The sequence below is a fragment of the Natrix helvetica genome (assembly GCF_964273705.1).
Source record: "Natrix helvetica genome assembly, chromosome: Z".
NCBI lineage: Eukaryota > Metazoa > Chordata > Lepidosauria > Squamata > Natricidae > Natrix > Natrix helvetica.
The window spans coordinates 111,833,476-111,854,295 of NC_138554.1; the positions used below are offsets into that span (position 1 = coordinate 111,833,476).

At 44.0% G+C, this 20,820-nt stretch overlaps 1 protein-coding gene across 2 annotated transcripts; it reads right to left on the minus strand.

Annotated features, from left to right (window-relative positions):
* Positions 1-16,830: 16,830 nt before the first annotated feature.
* PTF1A (pancreas associated transcription factor 1a) lies at positions 16,831-19,571 on the minus strand. Of its 2 annotated transcripts, none has more exons than XM_081933170.1 (2): positions 18,704-19,571; positions 16,831-17,731 (listed from the first exon to the last, which is right to left on the minus strand). In XM_081933170.1, the coding sequence occupies exons 1-2, from the start codon at positions 19,379-19,381 to the stop codon at positions 17,588-17,590; spliced, it is 822 nt and encodes a 273-aa protein (XP_081789296.1). In that variant the 5' UTR covers positions 19,382-19,571; the 3' UTR covers positions 16,831-17,587. The 2 variants fall into 2 exon arrangements, with proteins under 2 accessions (XP_081789296.1, XP_081789295.1); XM_081933169.1 differs by having other exon boundaries at positions 16,836-17,731; positions 18,715-19,571.
* Positions 19,572-20,820: the final 1,249 nt, after the last annotated feature.

A 20,820-nucleotide genomic window follows, 5' to 3' on the forward strand; every position in this document is an offset into this window, starting at 1 on the left:
GATGTGCTCAAGCAACTTGAAAGCAATAGGTCATCTCCAGGGCAGCCATGTTGTGTCTTTGTGTTCATGGCTTCAAACAAAGCAACATCTCCCATAAATGTCCATATTCAATTCCATATAGCCTGCATAGCTGTTTTTAAGCATTGAAGCTCACTACCCTCGCTAATGTATCCACCTTCTCAAAGATGTGTACTGGGTTTGTGTGCGGTTTTGTTGTTGCTAGATGTAATGGTTTTCTACTATTTTGAAGCTCTGTTAAGATCAAACAAAGGAAAAGACATTTCCATTGGATGACCATCCTTTCAGTTCCTCTGCTGCTATGTGAATAAGCATTGTGCAAGCCACTCCAGTGGAATTGAAAGGGGGTAACCATTGGTTTGATTTGGTTACACGGTTTCGTAAAGCGCTCCCTCCCACTGCCTTAGGGTCTGTGAAAGGTCCGTGACCCGTTTAGAACTGCCAAGTGAAATGTCATGTTGCCCCTCCCAAATGAGAGTATCTGCATTCATTTGATCAGTATAAAAAATGATTGGGGATGGGAAGATCAGGGCTTTTGAATTGCAATTTATAGCAGTTTACAAAAATGCACATTGTTGGAAAAGAAAACATGGAAGTGTTTCTTTCTAAATTGCATTACCTGTGAAATGTCATTAGTCTTTTTTAGGATATTTGCATCCAATTTTTACTATGAAATCTGAGATAGGCTTGAAGAAAAGAAAGAAGCTAACTTTTCTTCTTTGTGTTAACTCTTATCTTGTTGTCACGCTCAATTTCATGTTGACATCCAAACATCTGGGATATCAATTTTTATGCCAGTTTTGCAAAGCCCTTGTTTGAACTTTTATTTTAATGATAATTGCCTCTGCGCTAGCTAGTGCTTTAGATCAACTTTAAACACATATTTTCTTATCTAGAAATACTTTATATAAATAGATATTTAAATGCATTTCTGTTTAATTTCATTGTATTTGCAAATGATAATTGGTTACACTTAGATGGATTTTTATTTTTTCCTATGATCATCTCCTCCCTATTCTTTCCCAGATATTTTTATGCAAAAAAAGCTTTTTAAAATATTCAGACAATATAAAACTAATCCATTGCATTGGAGCCCCTATCTGAATAATTTCACATTTGTAAATTTCAGTTCAAATGCATTGAAGCTTTATACTTGGCTGCTTCAGTCTCTGTCTCTGTCTCTCTCTGTCTCTCTCTCCCTCTCTTCCTCCCTGTAAAACCTGATTTTCAAGTGGGTGTATATACTAAAATTTCCAGAACAGAGGACTGAGGTTCCAGATAGAAAGGGACAAACAAATATTTAATTAGCAGTGCATGACTCTTTGAACTGGACACTTGGCTGACTTTCTCCTGTCTGCTTTTCCTGCCAAAGAATTAGAGGTTTGCTGTCACTACTTGTAGTGGAAATGGAAAGTAGTTATAGAAATTCTCTCACAGATGTCTGCGCACCTGCTTCCCAAACTTCGGAAGGTTTTGAACAGGATAGCAGTATTTCACTAAAAGCTGCATTGGTGACGTCAACTGATTAACTGCTAAGCTTGAAGACGTCACTTTCCATACAAGAGCAACCTGTGTGTGAACAATAAGACATTTGCGCAGCAGCTGGAATAGAAGCTCACATGTAAATGAATGCTGCGTATGAAAGAATAGCATCCGAGCCTTTTTGGTGGCATTCGCCTCTGCCTGAGAATTCTCAGCTAATAGGGATCCACAATGGAGATGCCACCGTTTTGTCCTGACAGAAGTTTCTGTGTCTTGAACAGCTGCATCTGGCAGAAGTTCAACAAGTGTAATTTTTCCCAGCCAGGAGGGGCATTGGGGGGGGGGGGGAGCTGCACCTGCTGAACTTCTGTCTTTCACAAAACTCTTAGCAGTACAGGAAGCCTGTTAGTAAAAGACATCCTCCCTAATTTCACTGTGTTCTACAGACAAGTAGTCTGTTGTTGAAAACCACTTCACCTCTTTTCAAAGACTGTTTTTTTTTAAAAAAAACACCTTGCATTCCCTATACTATGTATAGACATTGTAGCACATCTGATCACATGGCAGGTGAAATGGAAAGACCCACTAAGTTAAGGGATTTCACCCAAGAATGGACCCAAGTTCCTTCTCTTACGTGTGAACCTTGTTCACAGTTATACCATGATCTTAGGTGTATTTACTCAGATGTTGTAAAGCCCAGTGAAGCTTCCAGAGAGATGTATAAATGAGGAAAAATATTGGATACGGTCTTATACATATCTATTCCAAAATAAGCCCCACTGAACTCAAATAGGTTTACTGTCAGAAAACTGGATGTAAGATTGCAACTGAAGTTTTTTAGCCTCTTAGCCATACAATGGTTTATGGATTATTTTACTTAATCCCCATCTTCTTCCCATCTCTTAAAGGTTCTCCAGGAAACTGAATTTCAGCCTAAGAAGTAGTAGGCTATAACGAATGAAAGTGCTAGATTTTGTAGAAATTCCTGTGTTCAAAAGTATATCTAACAATAAATGTCATTGGCTGAATTTGGGTCAGGTTGTCTGCCTTCATTTCCTCCCACTTCCTTTTAGGGTAAATTAACACAGCAGGATAGAGCTACGCTATTAGAATTGTATTAGTATTAATATTGCATGCTTTAAAGCAATTAAAACCATAAACTTTGCGTTAGAAAAATAATGCTAACCAAAGATTCAAGTTCTGTTTGCCAATCTGCCAGTAGACAAGTACAAGAAATGGATAGACTACAGTCTAATTAATTTTATAATTTACTTAAATCCAAACCCATTGTTTATAACTAGTTATTCAATGAAATCATTTCTCTTTCTTTCTAAACTATTCAAAAGCATTTTCATTCATTGGTCCAAAAATGACAGAAAAAAACATTTCTTAGTAATAAAATTGACAGGTTGTGTATTTTATGTGGATTGTTGGTTTTTTGTTTGCAAACCCTAGTTTTATTCAGTTGAGCCAAGATTCTGAGTTTATACAACACAGAGAGCCATGATGTAACCACATTTGGTTTATCCCACACATTAGGTTAAAATGTTACAGAGTCATTTTTATTCCCACGTGTCATGAAAACAAAAGCAAACATTCCATAGATGCATAACCAATTTTTAACAATATCCAGCAAGTTTTCTTCTAAAAGTGTGTGGGTAGAATTTTGACCTGTTTTAATGAAGTAGCATAAAATGCAAACCAAACTAATACAGCTCTTGAATGTTTAGAGACAGATTTTGTACCATGGTTATACTGGAGTATACCATAGGCAGACCATTGAGTATACTGATGAGGGGGCTTTTTTCAACCCAGAAATCTTAACAGTCTTAGCTCACAGACCAGACATATTGCATAAAAGTGAAATTAGCTCCCATAATATATGCTGCTGACTTTACAAAAGCATAAGAGACTGTTTTGTAATCCAAATGCTACTATGGTGGCACATGCTTTATAGTCTAAATATACTTCACCAGACTTAGCCTCCTTGGGAATTTAATAGTCTCTTTTTCCTACATTGGCCGACAATAAGTTTAACGTAGCAGTTAGATTTTAATCAGGACAAGATAATTTGTAGTGATAGTGGATGATGTGCAGGAGTGGGTTCCTGCCAGTTCTAACCTCTTCTATAGAAGAGGTTCCACAAAACTACAGTGCCGTTTAGAACTGGTTCCAGTTCCCTCCGCTTGCCGTCAGCACATCATCAAAATGAAGAGCGAGAGGAGGAATTCTGGGAGTTGAAGTCCACAAGTCTTAAAGCTGTCAAGTTTGAACACCACTGGGGTTTTTTTTCTAAAGGGTTAGGGGTGCAAGGATCTTGTAACTTGACAGCTTTAAGACTTGCACACTTCAGTGCCAGAGTTCATGAGCCAACATGACTGGAAGAGGAATTCTGGGAGTTGAAGTCCACAAGTCTTAAAGCTGTCAAGTTTGAACACCTCTGACTTTTTTTCTAAAGGGTTAGGGGTGCAAGGGTCTTGTAACTTGACAGCTTTAAGACTTGTGTGCTTCAAATGCCAGAGTTTCTGAGCCAACATTTTGGTTGCTAAGCAAGAACGTTGTTAAGTGAGTTTCACCTCATTTTACAAGTTGGCCATGCCCACCCATCGCATGGCTGGCAAGCCACTCCCACCCAGTCACATGGTTGGCAAGCCACTCCCACCCAGTCACATGGCCAGCAAGCCACTCCCACAAAGCAGGCCACACCTACAGAAGAGGTTCTAAAAAATTTTGAAACCCACCATTGATGCTGTGTCTCCAATAACCAAAGTATGATCCCTTATATTGTAACACAAAACCATGATTTAGTTATCCACTGTTTATTATTAACCACAATCAAATGCAAGCCATGAAGCATGGTTTAAAACTTTATGAGTTGCATTCACAAAAACATTAAACCCAGAGCAAACAAAGCTTGCAAGCGTAGTTATATTTTGATGATTTAGCCAGATTTTCTGGCCCACATGATACACTGAAAAATAACTTCATTACACAGGCTAGATTTTCATTACATGCTACAGCCATACACATACCTTTCTGTAATCCATCAGCCAAGCAAGATACCATTTTACCTTGCTTCCTATCAAATACACCTGGGTAGAGAACACATTCAAGTGATTCTCATCTTTCTTTCTTTCTTTCTTTCTTTCTTTCTTTCTTTCTTTCTTTCTTTCTTTCTTTCTTCTTCCTTCCTTCCTTCCTTCTGCAGATGAAGAAGGACTTGAGCAATCATTACTGTCTTCACCTCTTGTGCCTGTGGACACTGATGTGAGTTGGAATCCTCTGCCTTATCTGGAACAATTGCTGCACCAAAAGGGTTGAATGCTTTCAGTTTTTCTAAAGCTTAGAAGGAACCCAAAACAAACTGGTCAGATGAGAAGCTATTGTTCCCGAGAGTGCTTGAGCATTTTCTGCCCAAATGTCACAATGGTAGAAGTGAGTCAAGATATTTCTGAGGCACTGCTTCAGGAACACTGGAGTGTTTTTCTTTTCTGCTTCAAAAAAAATTTCAAAAGAAATTTAGGGCCATATCTCTCTGAATTATTATTCTGCAAAAGACTTATTCCTAATAAAAAATTAGTTGCTAAACTGAGCTTGATTTTTAAGAATGCAGACTTTGTGGAATGTAACATCAAATCTGTTCTGTCAATCCATCAAAATAAAATGACTTTTTATTTAAATAGCTGTCATTTTAAATAGGGCAAACTGGAGAACTGAACTGAAGATAAAATAGTTTTGTCCAATTGTTTCAAATACCCCTTTCAAAATATATTAGCCTAAAACATGGTATTGAGGTGGTCCAAGATTCAGCATGCAGCACACACTATTGCTCCTGGCATATTTATTTTTACAATGTGGGGCTTAGATTCACAGACCGTATTAATCCACATTGTGCTGTGTAATCTACAGCAGATTCAGGCAATATGCTAAAACATAATAGGGCTCCATTTTGATTAATGTGTCAGGTGAACTCATTCAGGGTTTGTTTTTCTGCTGCCTTTTGTGTTGCTTTAGCGAACCTTGGAAAGAACAACTGATACAGACTTTCTAACTGATTTTAGGCTTGTAGGTCAGATTTACTCAACCTGTTGATCTTTAGATTTGTTGGGAGTTAAGCTTCCAGAATTTCCAGCTGGAGATTCTGGTAATGATTGATTATTCTGCAGGTGATATTCTCTTCTCAGCACATCCCAAGGATAACAGCTTGGGGAAAACTGGCTTTTGTATTTAACCTCCACCCAAAGGGTGCCATAATTGAGTTGGGCACTTCTTCCAAACCTAAAGATTTCTTATACTGTATTCTTAAGCTTGCAAAGTGACAATGAAGTTCAAGAACGCTTTATGATTTTGAGCTATAACTACATGCTTACAAATAAAAGTGAAAGGTGAGGGGTAAAAGTCACTGAACAAAACAGAGGTACTTGGGTAAGTGACTGCCTCCTGGGCACTAATTGGCCATTGATTTTGTACGCCTAGCCCAGTTGCACCAAGATCACAAAATGTTTGTCTTGTTTGGGCTTGAAGCTCCAAATTCTTTGTGATTACCCAATTAGAATGAAGCTGATGGCAACCAGACAGGATGCAAGAGTGAAATGAGCAGAAACTCGGTTGGGGGGTGACAGTGTTTCCCCCACACCCTTTTCACACAATGGCCCTTTGCAAGCCCCTACCGTTCTTCAGGCTTCAGCTCAGCTCCTTTTACTCTGTGTGCCAGAGGCATTTCCAAAGGATTGTTGCCCTAGAAACTTGGTTTCAACCTCCTGCTATATATCAACAAGCTTGTTTTAGCAATTCCCCTGCCTGAATTACAGTTACACAGTTTGGCGCTTCTTTCAAATTTCCTCCCATTACTTGGGCCAAAGAAAGGCATTTTTCCTCCTTTAGAAATGAATTGGCTTAATTAGTAAGTAGATTAATGGCAATGGCTGGTGAGTTGGTTTCCAGCAGAGTTTCACCAGAGAGGGTTAATCGGAGTCAGGACTGGAATCGTTCCCAGAACTGGCTGCCAGCCATTTTCCATCAACAAATCAACCCAGAAACAAATGCACTCGCTCCTCGCAGTTCCTATCAGAGAAATAGAGATGATGAGCTTCCTTTGAGAGCCACCAGCCGCAGCAAGGCTGCCCAAACATGTGGTTGTTCCGCTGCAGGGCCATCAAAGGACACCCAGATTCTGACTTTGCTCAGCATTAAATCCAAAGCTTCAAAAGTCCTCGCCCAAAAGATGGGCAATCCAAGTGAGAGAATGAGTGAGGAAAGGAAATTCAAGCCTTGCTCTCTTCTGCAGCCTCTTTTTCTGCTTTCTCATTTCTCAAATTTAATGTGAATTGCCAGTCACGAGAACCTGCAACATCAAGCTGGAAAGGCTCCGGTCTGGATTATCTTCCTGCTTTTCAGACTTTCTTTGAAACCTACTTAAGATCAGTTTATACTCTTGGAAAGTCCTACTCCCTTTTGTGTGAATCACCTTTCCTTTTAAGGCTACCACATCTGGGTTGCAGAAATCCAAGCAACCACTAGATGCCGACAGAGAGCTAGAATTTTCTATTTATTTCTTGTCGGCTAGTAGCTGATGGGGCCCTCTGCAAGATTTTTGTGCTGAATTCACCCATGGAAAAGATTATGGTTGAATAGGTGTCAATTTACCTTTACCACTATGTCAAGAACAAAATTGGATTTATGGACCAAAACTTACTTCCTGACATCCCTATTGTAATCTGGTGGTGGAAATTTGAGCGCTGCAACAAATTTGGGGGAAGGGTGGTTTGGAATGGCTGAAATTTTTTAACCAGGTTTTTATTTTCATCCATTCTGTTTCTGTAATAAACATTAGTCTACATGAAACTAATTTCAGGAATAATTTTGGTGTAACATTTCTGCAATATTATATTGAGTTACAGAATTCGGTGACCCCAATATTTAAATAAGAAAGTGAATAATAGAAATAGCACGATTCATTTTCATTTCTCCCATATTGACAAAAATGCATTCATAGCTTAAAAAGTAATAAGTTGTCTTGCAAAAACCGAAAATAGCAAGGAAATGCCTGTACAGCAGTGAAATTTATGCTAGAAAAGGCAGGCTGGTTTCATAGTTTTTCTTTTGAAAGTATGACGAAGAGACCCAGTGAAAAATGACACATGCTTTAGCATTTTAGAAAGCTGGCGACTAGCAGAGTGCCTTTCTCTCCCCCTTCCCTTCTCCCGCCCTTCCCCCCCCCCTCTCTTTAACTTTCTGCCTCTGAACAAAGAGGTCGCAAAACTAGCTAGGTTGTAATGAGTTCTATGTCCCAAGCCCATTAAGGGCATCATGGAAACATATTGTATCGAAATAGTTTGGAAGAGAATAACGGGGATGAAAGAGAATGGTGCTTTGATCAGCTCCCTGGGGTCCTGAGCGCGCACAGACCGGCTTGCAAGGCCTCATTCAGCTCTAGCGAGACACACTTACAAGACCATTCAATGTGATTTGCATATCTGCAATTTATCACATCGGAACCCTCCAACATTTTTTTGCAAGGTAAATAAAAGTTGGATTGAATAACAAATATCAATCATCTCAGCGCGAAAGGGAGAGGAAACGCGGGTGCAAGACAGACTAGCGCAGGCCTCTGTAAAGAGGCAAAAGAAAATATTTAGCCCAGCGAAGGGAAGTTCAAAGGGACTTTTGACAACAGGTTCAAGGCTAGCTTTAAAAAAAAAGAAGAAGAAGCCTGCCACAAATAAAACCTTTGGGGTTTCCAACTCGTGGAAAAAGAGAAAGCATTAAAACACGAATGAGAAAACCACTAAATGTTGATTGAGAAATGGAAGAGGGTAAAGTGGGCAGCCTGCAGAACGACAAAAGTTCGTTCTCGCCCCCACGAACCTTTCTCGGATCTTTAGATTTTGTGTAATTAATTATCATGTGCTCTTATGAAAAAGCATAAAAGACCAAAAAAAACCACCTCTCCCAAATATGAAAATCACACGTCTGTTTGCCCCGAAATGATATCCAAAGTAAATTTAAGGGGATTCCTCTTCAGACAAGGAGCAAGTTAACAGGAAGCCATTGTCTAGCCCTTCAAAAAACTTCGGTTAAACACCAAATGAGAATCTTCAACTTGACCTTGGAAAGGCTCGGCGCCTCCAACTAATCTATCAAACCACCCCAGTGACAATGATGTATTTCCAAGTATTGTCAGATCCTGAAAAGATTGATAAATTCGCCGCTGTTACACCCAGAGCCAGCGTTCCTCTTTGGAAGGGGACACGCTGTAAAAAGCGCACCTCCTCATCCCCAGGTCGCGGGGCGGGGGGGAGGGGAGGTAGCGGGGAGAGGAATGAAAGGCCGCGGCGAAGAGAAACGAGCCCCCTTAAATCAGTCTGGCCATATTTCCTAAAGGAACACAAGAAACCTGGAGACAATCCTTCTCATATTTAACGCAATATTTCTTGGCTGTGGCGAGGAACAAAAGTCATAGCAAGACGTCTTTGTGACTAATTCAGTCAAAGGGTCGGCTCTGGTTCCCCTGCCGAAAGGTCACTGTCGTTGTGTATGGTCCACCAAGGGGGGGTTTTCACAGGGAAAACGGAGCCAGCTGTCCCTGTCACACTCTCCACACTGGGGGAGCGCACACTGTGCATGGTTATTAGCTTCGTTCTACACCTGCAAAACCTACCCATTTCCAAGACTTTTCAAGGCTTTTTCCCCCTTTTCTTTTTGGACCTCCTTTTTTTCAGCCTCTTCCACTTTGACAACAACTATTCACGTTTTTCCTGAAAAGGACTGGGAAAGAAGGAGGGGGCGCTTTCTACGCATTCTAGTGAGTACCCATTGAGCCTCTAGCTAAAGGAGCTGCCTTCCACAAAACAAACTTTGACAAAGTCCCAAATAGTTTGCACCAACGTGGAAACGGGCTGTTGCTAACTGAAGTACCCCTTAGCCAGGGTTCGATGTACAAAGGAGACACGGTCGCTCCTCCCCAGGGAAAGCTAGTCCTCCATTTCTTCCCCGGTGTCTGAGCGCTTTACCTGTGGCTGCCCTTGCCGAGAGGGACAAAGGGCACCATTTCCCCCTTTTCACTTTTCACCTTTCCCTCTTTGAAAATAACGCTGGGGAAACGGAGAATGGCCTAAACCAGACAGAAAGAATCAGGCCGATTGGGAAATATTTAATAATCTGCCGATGCCCCGATTGATTGCTACAGCGTGCGCCAGCCTTAACCAGAACAGAAGACTGGCCAGGACAGAAGGGTGGGTGGCTTTGCGCAAAGGCGGGGGCGTGTTAGGGCGGCAGGATTGGGGTCCAGTTTCGGCTCCTCTTGCCCTCCTTCCCGGCCTAACCATAGGAGTTTCCCTGCTCCCGCTAATGCTCTGTTCCTCGTGCTAATGGGCTGGACAGAAGTCTAAGAAATAGCCAAGGCCCGCAGACACTGGGGGACCGGACAGGTCAAGAGCCACCCGTTTGCCTTAAGACAGGAAAGCCTGTCGAAGGCCATTTCCCAGAAGAGGTGGGTTGATTTGTTCCTTTGCCTCCGAGGCAAGCTCGGCCTGTTTTGGGAAGCCTCTGAGCAGGAACACAGATCTCTGGCATCGTGACAGGCGCTCAGCGCAACAAGTTGTCTTCAGAGCAGGTGCGAGGGAAGGAAATTGGAATCTGGGGGAAGATCAGAACGGCGAATAAGCCCGGGGGCTCGGAGAGCTTTCCTGGGCCCCGGAAACTAGGCTGAATCTAAAAAAGTGAACCACCATGTTCCTGGATACCTCTAACCTAAACGTCGTTGGAACAAGCTGGCCAGGGATTGTAGGCGAGCGCCTAAATTTTTTTGGTCAGGCAAATCTAGTTCTTCTCTCTGTTTCAGCCGCCTAAGAAGTAGTTCCGGCATGAAGGTGGCGTTCTCCCCTTTGCGCCCCACTAGGGCTGTCCTCAGCCACCGGTACCCCTCTGTCCCGCTCGTTCAGGCCTCAAGCAGGCCCGTGATAGCGGGACCCCTCTTGGAGACATCCATGCGCAACGATGCCAAGCAGGCGGATACTGTTTCTTGGCTGCCTCTTTCCATCAGACCAACCTTCAACAGCAAGGAGAAGATATTTAAAGTTTCGACAGGGGAGATCTTCCCCTTTCCGGGGCCTCGCAAGCCGGCTTCTTGCCGACTCCGCCGGACCCCGAGTTTTTGGGGGAGAAGCAGAACGCATGTGCGTCTCCAGCCGGGGACCATCCCAGCCGCTCGCCTCGGAGCGTGAAGTGAGTTTGGCCAAGCTGCTCAGAAAGGCGCCAAGTACTCGAGAGTTGGACTCAAAGCACTAAGCAATCTGACTGAGGCCTTTGGGGGGGTTTCCCTGCTCCTGATAATGACGAATTGAGACCGGGGGCAGCTGAGGGGGAGGCGAGTAGCGAAGCTTTTAGGAGACCCAGAAAGGCCCCTGCGCACCAGGCTAGCTGCGCGCTCGGCTGACAAGGCAGCTCTCTCTCGCTCTACTGTAGCCGCGCGCGCCTCATTCACCGCTCCAGCCCTCATTCCCCCCTCCCTCCGCCCTCTTTTGTTCGCCTTAAAAGTAATGCTGCGAATTAAAAGAAATGACAATGTTTTCTCCCTGCTCGCAAGTCCCAGAGAAGAGCCCTTGAGCTTGGCAAAATCAGGCGAATCATTCAGCGTGCCACCCCGCACCTGTGATCTTGGCATTGAAAACCCTGCAGACCTATTCCCTATTAAACTTAATTATTCCCTCAAGCACACAATGGTTGAAATGGAGCAGGTTGGAGTCTGTTTATTGGTCGTAAATGTTTTTCTGAAGATCTTCTGAATGTCATTGTTAGCTTGTTGTTTGAGGCTGCCCTCGTTCTTTCAGCCTAGAGTAGCCTTGGACTTTTCAATTTTCAATCGTAACATCTGCTTAATCGTACGGATCAAAATATGGAGACACAAAACATATGTAATGGTGGATTTGTTAAATCCTGGTAATGAGTTATTAACAAGGGAAAACAATGGGCCAGGATTGTGAGAGCCTTATGGTAACAGAGTCACTTTATGCAACGCCTGACGTTCCCCTTCTTGATAAATGGAACTAAGGTCTGAACGCCAGGTGATAGCAAGAAAATCAATGTCTTTAGAGGCCAGCATGGAGACTTTTTTTTTCTGTGTGAAAAATTAAAAGACATAAAATTTAATTGGCTGATAGGAGAGGGGAAAGTAGTGGTCTTAAGTTTAATTGCCAGTTGAAGGCTTAGCAAAAGGAGACAAAAAAAAACAAAACAAAACACAAAACCCCAAACAAAAAAACCGAGACTAGGGCCTGTTTGTTTGCTTGCATCTCAGCTCTTACTGCAAGTGTATCATTGAAAATGCGTTTTATTATAACACATGTCATGCTTTACAGTTCCCATATTGTCTCAAGACAATGCTTAATGGTACATTAAAGACAAGCAAACCATGCCAACAGTCTTGGAGACATTGTAAGGGCCTCTCTCAATCTCTTTGCTTGCTTTAGGCAGCTGCAGTCCAGCACCCAGAAACACAAAAAGAACAAGTTTGAAATACCAGGTGCATCCGAGAGAAACTCGACAGGGATTGATATGTTATAGCCCAGGACATGAACCTAGCAATAAAGATATCATTTTGATTGTCTCCAGCTTCCACGCCATGTAAAAGCAAGAGGCACCCGGGAAGCCTCATTCTGCTGGCAGCAAAGCCTTTTCCCATCTCGGAGTCCTCCTATCTTCCTCAGCCAAGTCCGAGCACCTGTTAGCCAGACCCCACATCCCGTCGTGGGAATCATTGCCTGCCGAGGCTTCCAGATCTAGAAAATGCCATTTATTGAGGAATGAGTGTGGGTCCATTCCCACAGGCTTCATGGGAGGGGAGAGGGGGGGAGAGACAAAGAGAGAGAGGGGGGAGGGAGGGAGGGGGAGGGAGGAGCAGAAGGAGGGAGGGAGGGAGGGAGAGAGGGTGAGAGGAGATTTAGCGGAGAACCTCAACTGGTATTTGTTCATCCTGGCAGCTGGTCCCTGATGCCACCGCAAAAGAGACCTTAATGGAAATGGGATGAGTTCATGCCTAGCCCAGGTTTCGTACCCCATATATTACAAGCCTTTAATCCCAATATTGGCAGATTAGAAAGCCTGGGAATCCCAAAGGGGCAGGTTCTCAGTCTCCATTAGGGGCAGTTTCTTTTTTTCACCCTACCCTGCTTTTGCTTTTCAAGAGGAAGCAGCTTCCTTTCTCATACTTTTCCTGCACTTGGACCTGAAAGAGATTGATGCCTTGAGATTTTAATGGGATTTCTGGTTCTGACTTTGTCCAGGCCAGGAGTACATCTTCTTTCGCTGGCAGGGGCATCACAAATGCTACTGGTTTTAAAGGCAAGGATGGCCTGATGAATAGAAGTGAAAGAAAATCAGGATCTTAGTAACTCTTGCATCATCTGGTGGTAGTGCAGCAGCAGCAGTTTCGGTATGGTCTGTCTTGTAGACATAAATCTCCGGAGCCGCATCTTAGCCCATTAGGAAACTGTGTACAGAGAGAAGCCAACTTTCATATTGTAGTGTCTACTGAATGGATGGAAATCTTTTTCAACCTGAAAATTGAAGAATAGTTTGTATCTTTGCCAAAATTGCATGTTGCTCTTTTCAAGCTCACTGGCCAATTCCAATATTAGTAGTAAACATTCTGAAGAAAACTTCAGGAACTAAGTATTTTCCCATCAGATCACTGTAGAGTTATTTTAAAATCTTGAAGTACTGGGTTTTTTTATACCTAGAAAAAATGATTTAGTTTAATCTTTCAGCCCTTCCCCCAACCACAACAATGCATGCTATTGGCTTCCGATCAGATTGCTGGGGAGGGTGGGAGAGCATTATTTATTTGAATGCAAACGCACAACCCCCCGAAGGGGAGGAGCTTATCTATGAATCTCTTTATGGTCGCTCTTGATTAATTTTTTGGGGTAATGGGGAGAGAAGGATAGTAGATAAAACGCTGGTTTCAAAGGTTTGAATAGCTGTCACTCACGGAAGCCCACACGCTGGTTCCTTCCAGTGCCAAGCAATATTATACACATATCCGCGCGGGCGCGCGAGGGCGACTATTGCTGCTTCATTGGGTTGGGAGGCGTTTGGGTGTTTTAACTTTCTTTTGCAATTCCCGCGCCTACCTTAAATAGCACTTTTGTTTCGGGTCTTGGGAGAGACATTTATTTCACTTAGCATGTGGATTACCCGTGTGCCCATTACTTTATGTATGTGGGTGTGGACGCACACGCGCGCACCCACACCCACACGCCTTTTAAATTATTTTTCTGGCCTTTAAAACATTCTCTGCAACTGTAGTGAATAACTGAGGAAGAACGGCAAAAGACTTCGGAGATGATTTGGAGATCGTTATTAAAGGGACCTGTCAAGTCAAACCAAGAAGAGTCACATGACAGAGAAGCCCTGTGGTTTTCCCCGAGCAGCCAGGCTCTTCCGCTTGATCTGCGCTAGACTTAAGGGTGTGATGAGAAGGCCATCCCTGAATGACAAAATGCACGAGCGCGCGCCTTCACGCGCGCGCGCACCTCCTCGCACCCGCAAGCGATGCCTTCGGAGAGTGGGACGTCCCGTAACCATGTTAGGAAGGTGCAAACTAAGCCAGGGCCTCGACCAAAAACCCACGTGATCGCACCCTCAGCCGTAGAGCAGCGGGTCCTTCCGCCGCTTAGTGTCCGGGCGTTCGAATCCAGCGACCGTTTGACTTTCTAATAAGCGTAATGAAATTACATGCCTCCTGGAAGCGTTTGCTCTCTGTGTTTAATGAGAGCCTAATACCGGACCGTCGAATTGTAGCTGGGCTATTCAACCCTCCGCTTTCTCTTAGCGGCTTTTGGCGGTTTAATAATGTTGCCGGTGGATTTTCTCCTGCTCCTTTTCCTGCCGGAGGGGGGCGGGGCGGGAGGCGGTCTTGTTCCTCTTCCCGCCGCCCGAGGTTGCCAATGGAGGAGGGCAAGGGGACTAAAATCTGGCTAATTGCCCTTGGAAGGGACGGTGCCAGACGGGAGACATGGGCCGGTTTGTCAGCCTATCTAGGTTAATGCAATTAGCCTACCCGAGCGGGTGATGCGTTCCCGTTGCTTTCCGAAAGTGCCGGCATAGCGAGGGGTCATTAGCTGTTTTGGGGCTCCGAAGGCTGACCGCTGTTCCCATCCGCCTGCCTCTCCCCTCCCCCGGGTAGGAGCAGCAAGAACAGCGCTGGATCATACTAGATCCGGGCTAGGCAGCTGGGCTTCTCCCGCCAATCCATGGCGTCTAACATGGGAAAATCAGCACCTGCGGCCTTGGCCAGCCGCGGAAGCACAAGCGGCTGAAGCAGCCTCAGGGCAGCCAGAGGGCTCCGCCGCCTTCGCGGCCCTTGCCGTGGGGTGTGGGACTTGCTCTAAGCTACACACCTTCGACCCTGGGAACCCCCACTGCGCCGCGTTCAGTTTAGCCTCCTCGCTCGGTCGATCCATTTTCGCAAACTAGGTTTTCATTCAATGCAGGATCGTGGTCTCAGATAAGAATGTCCTGTTTGCGGGGCGGTGGGGTGGGGGTGGTACTTTTCGGACTGAATATAACCCATGCCAGAATTACTTTTCAGAAGGGCTGTCCTACAATTAATTAATTCTCATTCTCTCTCTCTCTCTCTCTCTCTCTCTCTCTCTCTCTCTCTCTCTCTCTCTCTCTCTCTCTCTCTCTCTCTCTCACACACACACACACACACACACACACACACACACACGGAATTTGGGATAGGAAATATAGAAGATAAATTAGGGCTACATGTGCTGAAAAATATTTTGTTTGTTATGTTTTCCTATGCCTTTAGGACATCCGCAGATCTCACTAACAATGTTGGTAAGGTAGTTTGCCTGTATAACTAAGTTATACACTAGTACACTGAAACTTACAGCGAATTCTATAAACAGCTGTCTGATACATTTATTTTGGGATAAGGCTGAATCTGACCACAGGGACTCAAGTCCCCAACGGTGTTGTTGTTAGTTGCGAAGTCGTGTCTGACCCACCGTAACCCCGTGGACCACTCCCTTCCTCCAGGCCTTCCTGCCCTCTACCATCCTCTGGATTCCATTTAAAGTCACGCCTAACTGCTTCGGTGATTCCATCCAGCCACCTCATTCTCTGCCGTCCCCCTTCTTCTCTTGCCCTCAAACTTTCCCAGCATTAGGTGGGAAAGCATTCCCCAGAGGTATAGCAGCCAGTTTTTCACCTGCTTCTGAAAATGTTGAAGGTGCTGCTATTGCTGTTGCTGTTTGCAATTCTATTTTTAGAAACAGGAGTAGCCTTATTTTTAACTGTCTGGTTCATAAAACCTTAAGGGGCACAAACCTTTGAAGCAAATCCTGTGAAATTCTTAGAAAGACATGACGTTTATCTCCCCTTCCCAGGAACATACGTGGATATGCAGAATCATTGCAATAAGAAAAATTACTTTTGAAAATAGTAAATTCATAGAATGTAAAGATTAAAAGGGACTACAGTAAAGGCTCTTTCTCTAAAACAATCAAGTGGAATACACAAATAATGAAAAGGACACATTCTCATCAAATGTGTCACAGGAAAAATCCTGCTGGGACCCCTCTGCAGACTTGATTGAGATATCAACATTTCAAGGTTCTAAGAGATAATTGCAAAAAACTTAAAAGATAATGAACCCCATGCAGCTCAGCCTTTTGCTATCCACTAGCAGTCTATAAATTGGCGATCCTCAACACACACCTTTCTTGAAGTCATTCAGTGAAGCAAAACTCCCCCCTCTTCTAATAAACTTGTTGCATTACCACACTACATCACTTACCTTTAGGATATGCTGGTTTTCAAATATTATTAACCGTGACAGAACCTGATTAGTTTCTGAGCTCAGACAAATGCTAGGTATTGATAAGTGATCCAATGAAATACTTCTCATCCTAAGCCTCTAGTGATTTTACAAACCCATTAGAAGTGGGTAAAAGGGGTTGCTGCTATAAGGAAACGAACTTTCTTAAAAGAGAAATATCCTTTAATGAACCAACAATCCTGGATTACAACTTTATCCATTGGATGTTATCCAACTTTATACCACCCATGATCTATTTTTGAAGTGAAAAGCTTATTGCAACGTTTCAATGTTGTTTCCAGTTTCTAAACCACTTCACATTCCTACATCTTAATATCAAATGTAACCACGAGAGCTTTTCAGATATAATAGATTTCCTAAGAAAGTTACAGTGTTAAAAAGCAGTCAGTTAATTTAACTTAGGGATTCTGGGAACTATAATCCTTATGCGTCTGGAAGGCACTGGGTTTCTCCATACAGTAATATAGGATTAAGATTTGCAGCACAGAACCAATAAGAGGGATGGCCTTTAAATAACAAATTTTATTAGGTGAATAAATTCATTAGCACACTGTTTATTTGCTGAATCCTGCATCAAGACATCTCCTGGATCTGCAGAAATTTCCAATACTTTTTTAAATAAAGAATTTAATCTAAAGTTCTACCTGAGAACAGATCCTTCTCCAAATAAACTCATTTTAATCAAAGTTTACTAATATTTTAATATAATTAACATTTTCAACAAGTGGTAATATATTATGTTCACATTTCTTGGGAAACATTATCCTTTCTAACAAAGAATCTTTGCAAAGGTGCTGGTGAATGTATTGCATATTTTAACATTAGGATAAATTATATAAATTATACATTCAAAGAAGATAGCTCCATTCCTCCAGGTGTAAATAAATAGAAAAAAAGTGATTGCCTTAGAATACTTTTTTGTATTGTAAAGTACTTTTGAAAATATGTATTGTTAAGCAAAACTGTTCCAATAAAGTAGAGGTATAGAGGAACTCAGGATTGGAGTTCTTTGTGCTAAGTTTGGTTGTTTGCTTGCAGGTGAACATTACTAGGTTCACATTGTTACCTAATCAGGTAACGAAATGTCTGCAAGCAAACAACCAAGCTCAGGACCAAGAATTCATACAACTGTATGCTGGCAAAAATATTGATATTTTAATATAATAATGTTCTGATGTTATGATGTGAAATCAAATGGGGGCTCATTTTCAATGTTGTTCACAGATGATTTGCTGTTTAACTTTCTGGGGTCTTCTGGAGTCCAGACTTTAGCTGTTCGAATAATGTTTTGTTCCTTGAGTTGTTTTTCATCAGTCCAGGAGAGTGAATGCCCAGCAAGAGGAGGAAGTCCATAATCTGGGTCACTTGGAGAAGGTGATCCTGGAAGGAAGAAAACAAAGGAAGAAGGAGAGCATTAGACTGGATATTCTTACCATAACAGACTGGAATAAACATGCCATGGACGGGTAGGCAGCAATATAAATTTTCCAAATAACTAACTAACTTCCCAACTTCTGTTACCCCTGTGACAGAGACTCAGCTGAGTATACGTGCATTATTAACCCAGCATGATATTTTGGAGAAAGCAGCTTCTCTCCATAGCTAAAGAACAGCGTTGGTTTCTGATTGCCCTTCTGATACATTGGACTAATCTCTATTACAGTCATGATAGCTGGGTATTTGGAAAACCAAAATCTGGAGGACATGAAGATGGATAAGTAGAGGTAGCACACTATTCAGCCCTTCCCAATGAGCGAGGGCTTCTGCAGAGGCTATCTAGGGAGCGCCCTAATTTGGATCTCGACTCCCTTTGACTGCATGCAGACATTAAGAATACTGTGTGTATGGCTGGGTTTCAATAACAATAGCCTAACAGTGGCGCAGCGATTTGGATGCAAACATACAGATCCATGCAAAATAATGACATCTTAGAATTCAAATTCCGCCTCGAATGAGGGTATCCTCTTAGTTGTTACCCCATCTAAGGATCGCCTTTGGATCGGTGGAAGCACATTTCATTAGCAAACAAAGAAAAGGATAAAGTTTCCTTGCAAACACTTGTGGATAGTAGCAATAGGAGCCGCGGACAGACATGTCCATGAGAAAATCGCGAATGGAATGCAATTTGGATACCCATTTTGTGCGCCAAGTCAGGGAGTTTCAAAGCAAGGTTTCGGGCTACGACGACCTCTCACTGCCCGGGAAAGTGAAGTGGGTTTAGGGAAAGCGGGGGCCTGAGCTTCAAGACGGTCGTCTGCAAGGTTTCCACAGCAGCACCGAAGTTACTGTGGCCAAGGAGTCTCCCCCTCTTTTTTTCATTTGGAACGCGGCTGACCGGGGTGTGAAGCTCACCCTGCACTTACTTGTGCCTCGGTGGCAGATGATGACCTTCTTGGGCTGGCATGGGCTCTGGCTGCCCGCGCTGCGCAAAGGTAAGTCGGACTGGACCAGCTCGCTGAGGAAGTTGATGTAGCCGATGGCCAGGCGCAGCGTGTCCACCTTGGACAGGCGCTTCTCGTAGGGCAGTGTGGGGATATGAGAGCGCAGCCCCTCGAAGGCGTCGTTGATGGACTGCATCCGCCGCCGCTCGCGCACATTGGCCGCCTGCCTCAGTTGCTGCAGCTCAGCATCGGAGCGCACCCGCCGCCGTCTCCGCGCTGCCGCCGCCGCCGCCGCCGCGCTCAAAGCCTTAAGGCTGCCCCTGGGCGATGCAGCCATTCCGCAGCACTCATAGGTGAAACTGGACGACGACGGCGAGGAAAAGGACATCGAGTAACTACCCGCATCTGCTTCGCAGCACAGAGCGCCTTCGGGCGCTGTTTCAGATCCTGAGCCACGGCCAGCCCCGTCGCTGCGGTAACACTCGTGGAACGGCGGGCTCAGGAAGCCTACCTCGGCCTCCAGGAGTTCGTCACCTTCCAGAGGGTCGCGCGAAGACTGGTCAGTGAAAAATTCCTCATCGTCGAAGTACGATTCTGAGGAAAAGGAGTCCAGCCCGGCAGGAAAGTGTTCTAGGAGTACCGATTCCATGGCCGATCTGCAAGAATGTGGCTCGGAAAAGGCGCAAGGGGAAGCCAGTTGTGGGCCAGTCGCTGCTTTTTCTTTCTCTGCCCCCCGCCTCCGCCCTTGGTTCCTGCGGCGCTGCGATTTGCTACTGTTCCCTTCTGCGTATTTACGCGCGTTCTCTCTCCCCGACGGAAGCTGCGGACTTACAAGAACTGAGGGCCGGCACGCGAGGATTCTTATAAGAACAACCTCAGGCGCGTGCCATTAACCAACATCGCCAGCCAATCAGGGCTCAGTGGAGGACCTCCCATGGTCAAGGGGAAGTGGAGGGGGAGTGTACACCTAGGCTGTTTCTGAAGGGGAGCGACAGCAGAGTAAGCTCTCTTTTGGAGTCCGCGTTCGCTGGTTTCCTTCAACCCGTCAGCAAACAGATTAACGCGTTGGTACCGCTATCTCCACTGTGCTCTGGAGCGACCCAAGGCCCTTGGAGTGCCACAAAGCAACTCTCGACGAAGTTGGTGCGACCAACCTGTCTTCAGGCATTTCTACTACCCCAATCTCGTTCTGCCCTGTGCAAACGCCCACTCCATATGTGTGGAGAAGAGAGGGGGTTCTGGTTGGGCCCTGTCGGATCTACCTGCCTCAGTGCAACTAGAATCGGCCTGGGAAGGGGAGAAGACTTAATAATTCCAGTCTAACATTATGTCCTATCCAAATTCCCGTTTTCATGAACTTTTAGTATTATTTATCTTGTTTTTTTCCTGCTCAAGCATTGCCAGGCTAAGACTCGACTCCCTTTGACTGCATGCAGACATTAAGAATACTATGTGTATACATCACTTCTTTAGATAGGTTATTAGATAGATCATCAAAAGTGAGAAACACAGAGGATTAATCTGAAAGCTTATTCTAGATTTTCAGCATTTAGTAGATGGAGATACTTTCCAAAAACCACTTTGTCTTGATGAAACATTTAAATCCCCTCCCCACCACTCTGTCCTTGCTAACTTGGATATCCTGATCACTGGCTTCGAAAGTTTGCCATTCCCTCCACAGGGAACAGAGTGAGGTCCCTATCCTTGAGTTTTGTAACCTGTTGTGATAATGATAGAAAATAGCAGCCTTGAAGAGCCACAACCATGGAATATGGAGATTCAGTCCTAAGTGTGTAGAAAAGGCAAATCATCTGCTAACTAAAAGCAGGTAGGTGCACTGCACGCGTGTCAGCTGAACTCAAGTGTTTCCCAGTTACACGTACTGTAAAACTCAAACAAATACTTTCCTTGTATGTTTGTACAGCTAGTTAAGCCAAAATATTTAAGTTGATGTCCCTTGCTATATGAACCAATTATTTCAATACATTGTTGTCCATAGACCATATTTCCATTTTGTCTTAGACAACAAGCCATGATTCAGCATCTCTGGTTTAGGATGTTGTGGGATCCACAAATGAGAGAGCTGCC

What these genes read in the sequence shown, in the direction of transcription:
- PTF1A (XM_081933169.1), bottom strand. Translation starts at nt 19,381, where the DNA reads ATGGAATCGGTACTCCTAGAACACTTTCCTGCCGGGCTGGACTCCTTT. An exon ending in CATCTGCCACCGAGGCACAA is followed by an intron (nt 17,732 to 18,714) that starts GTAAGTGCAGGG and finishes TCTTCCTTCCAG; the next exon opens with GATCACCTTCTCCAAGTGAC.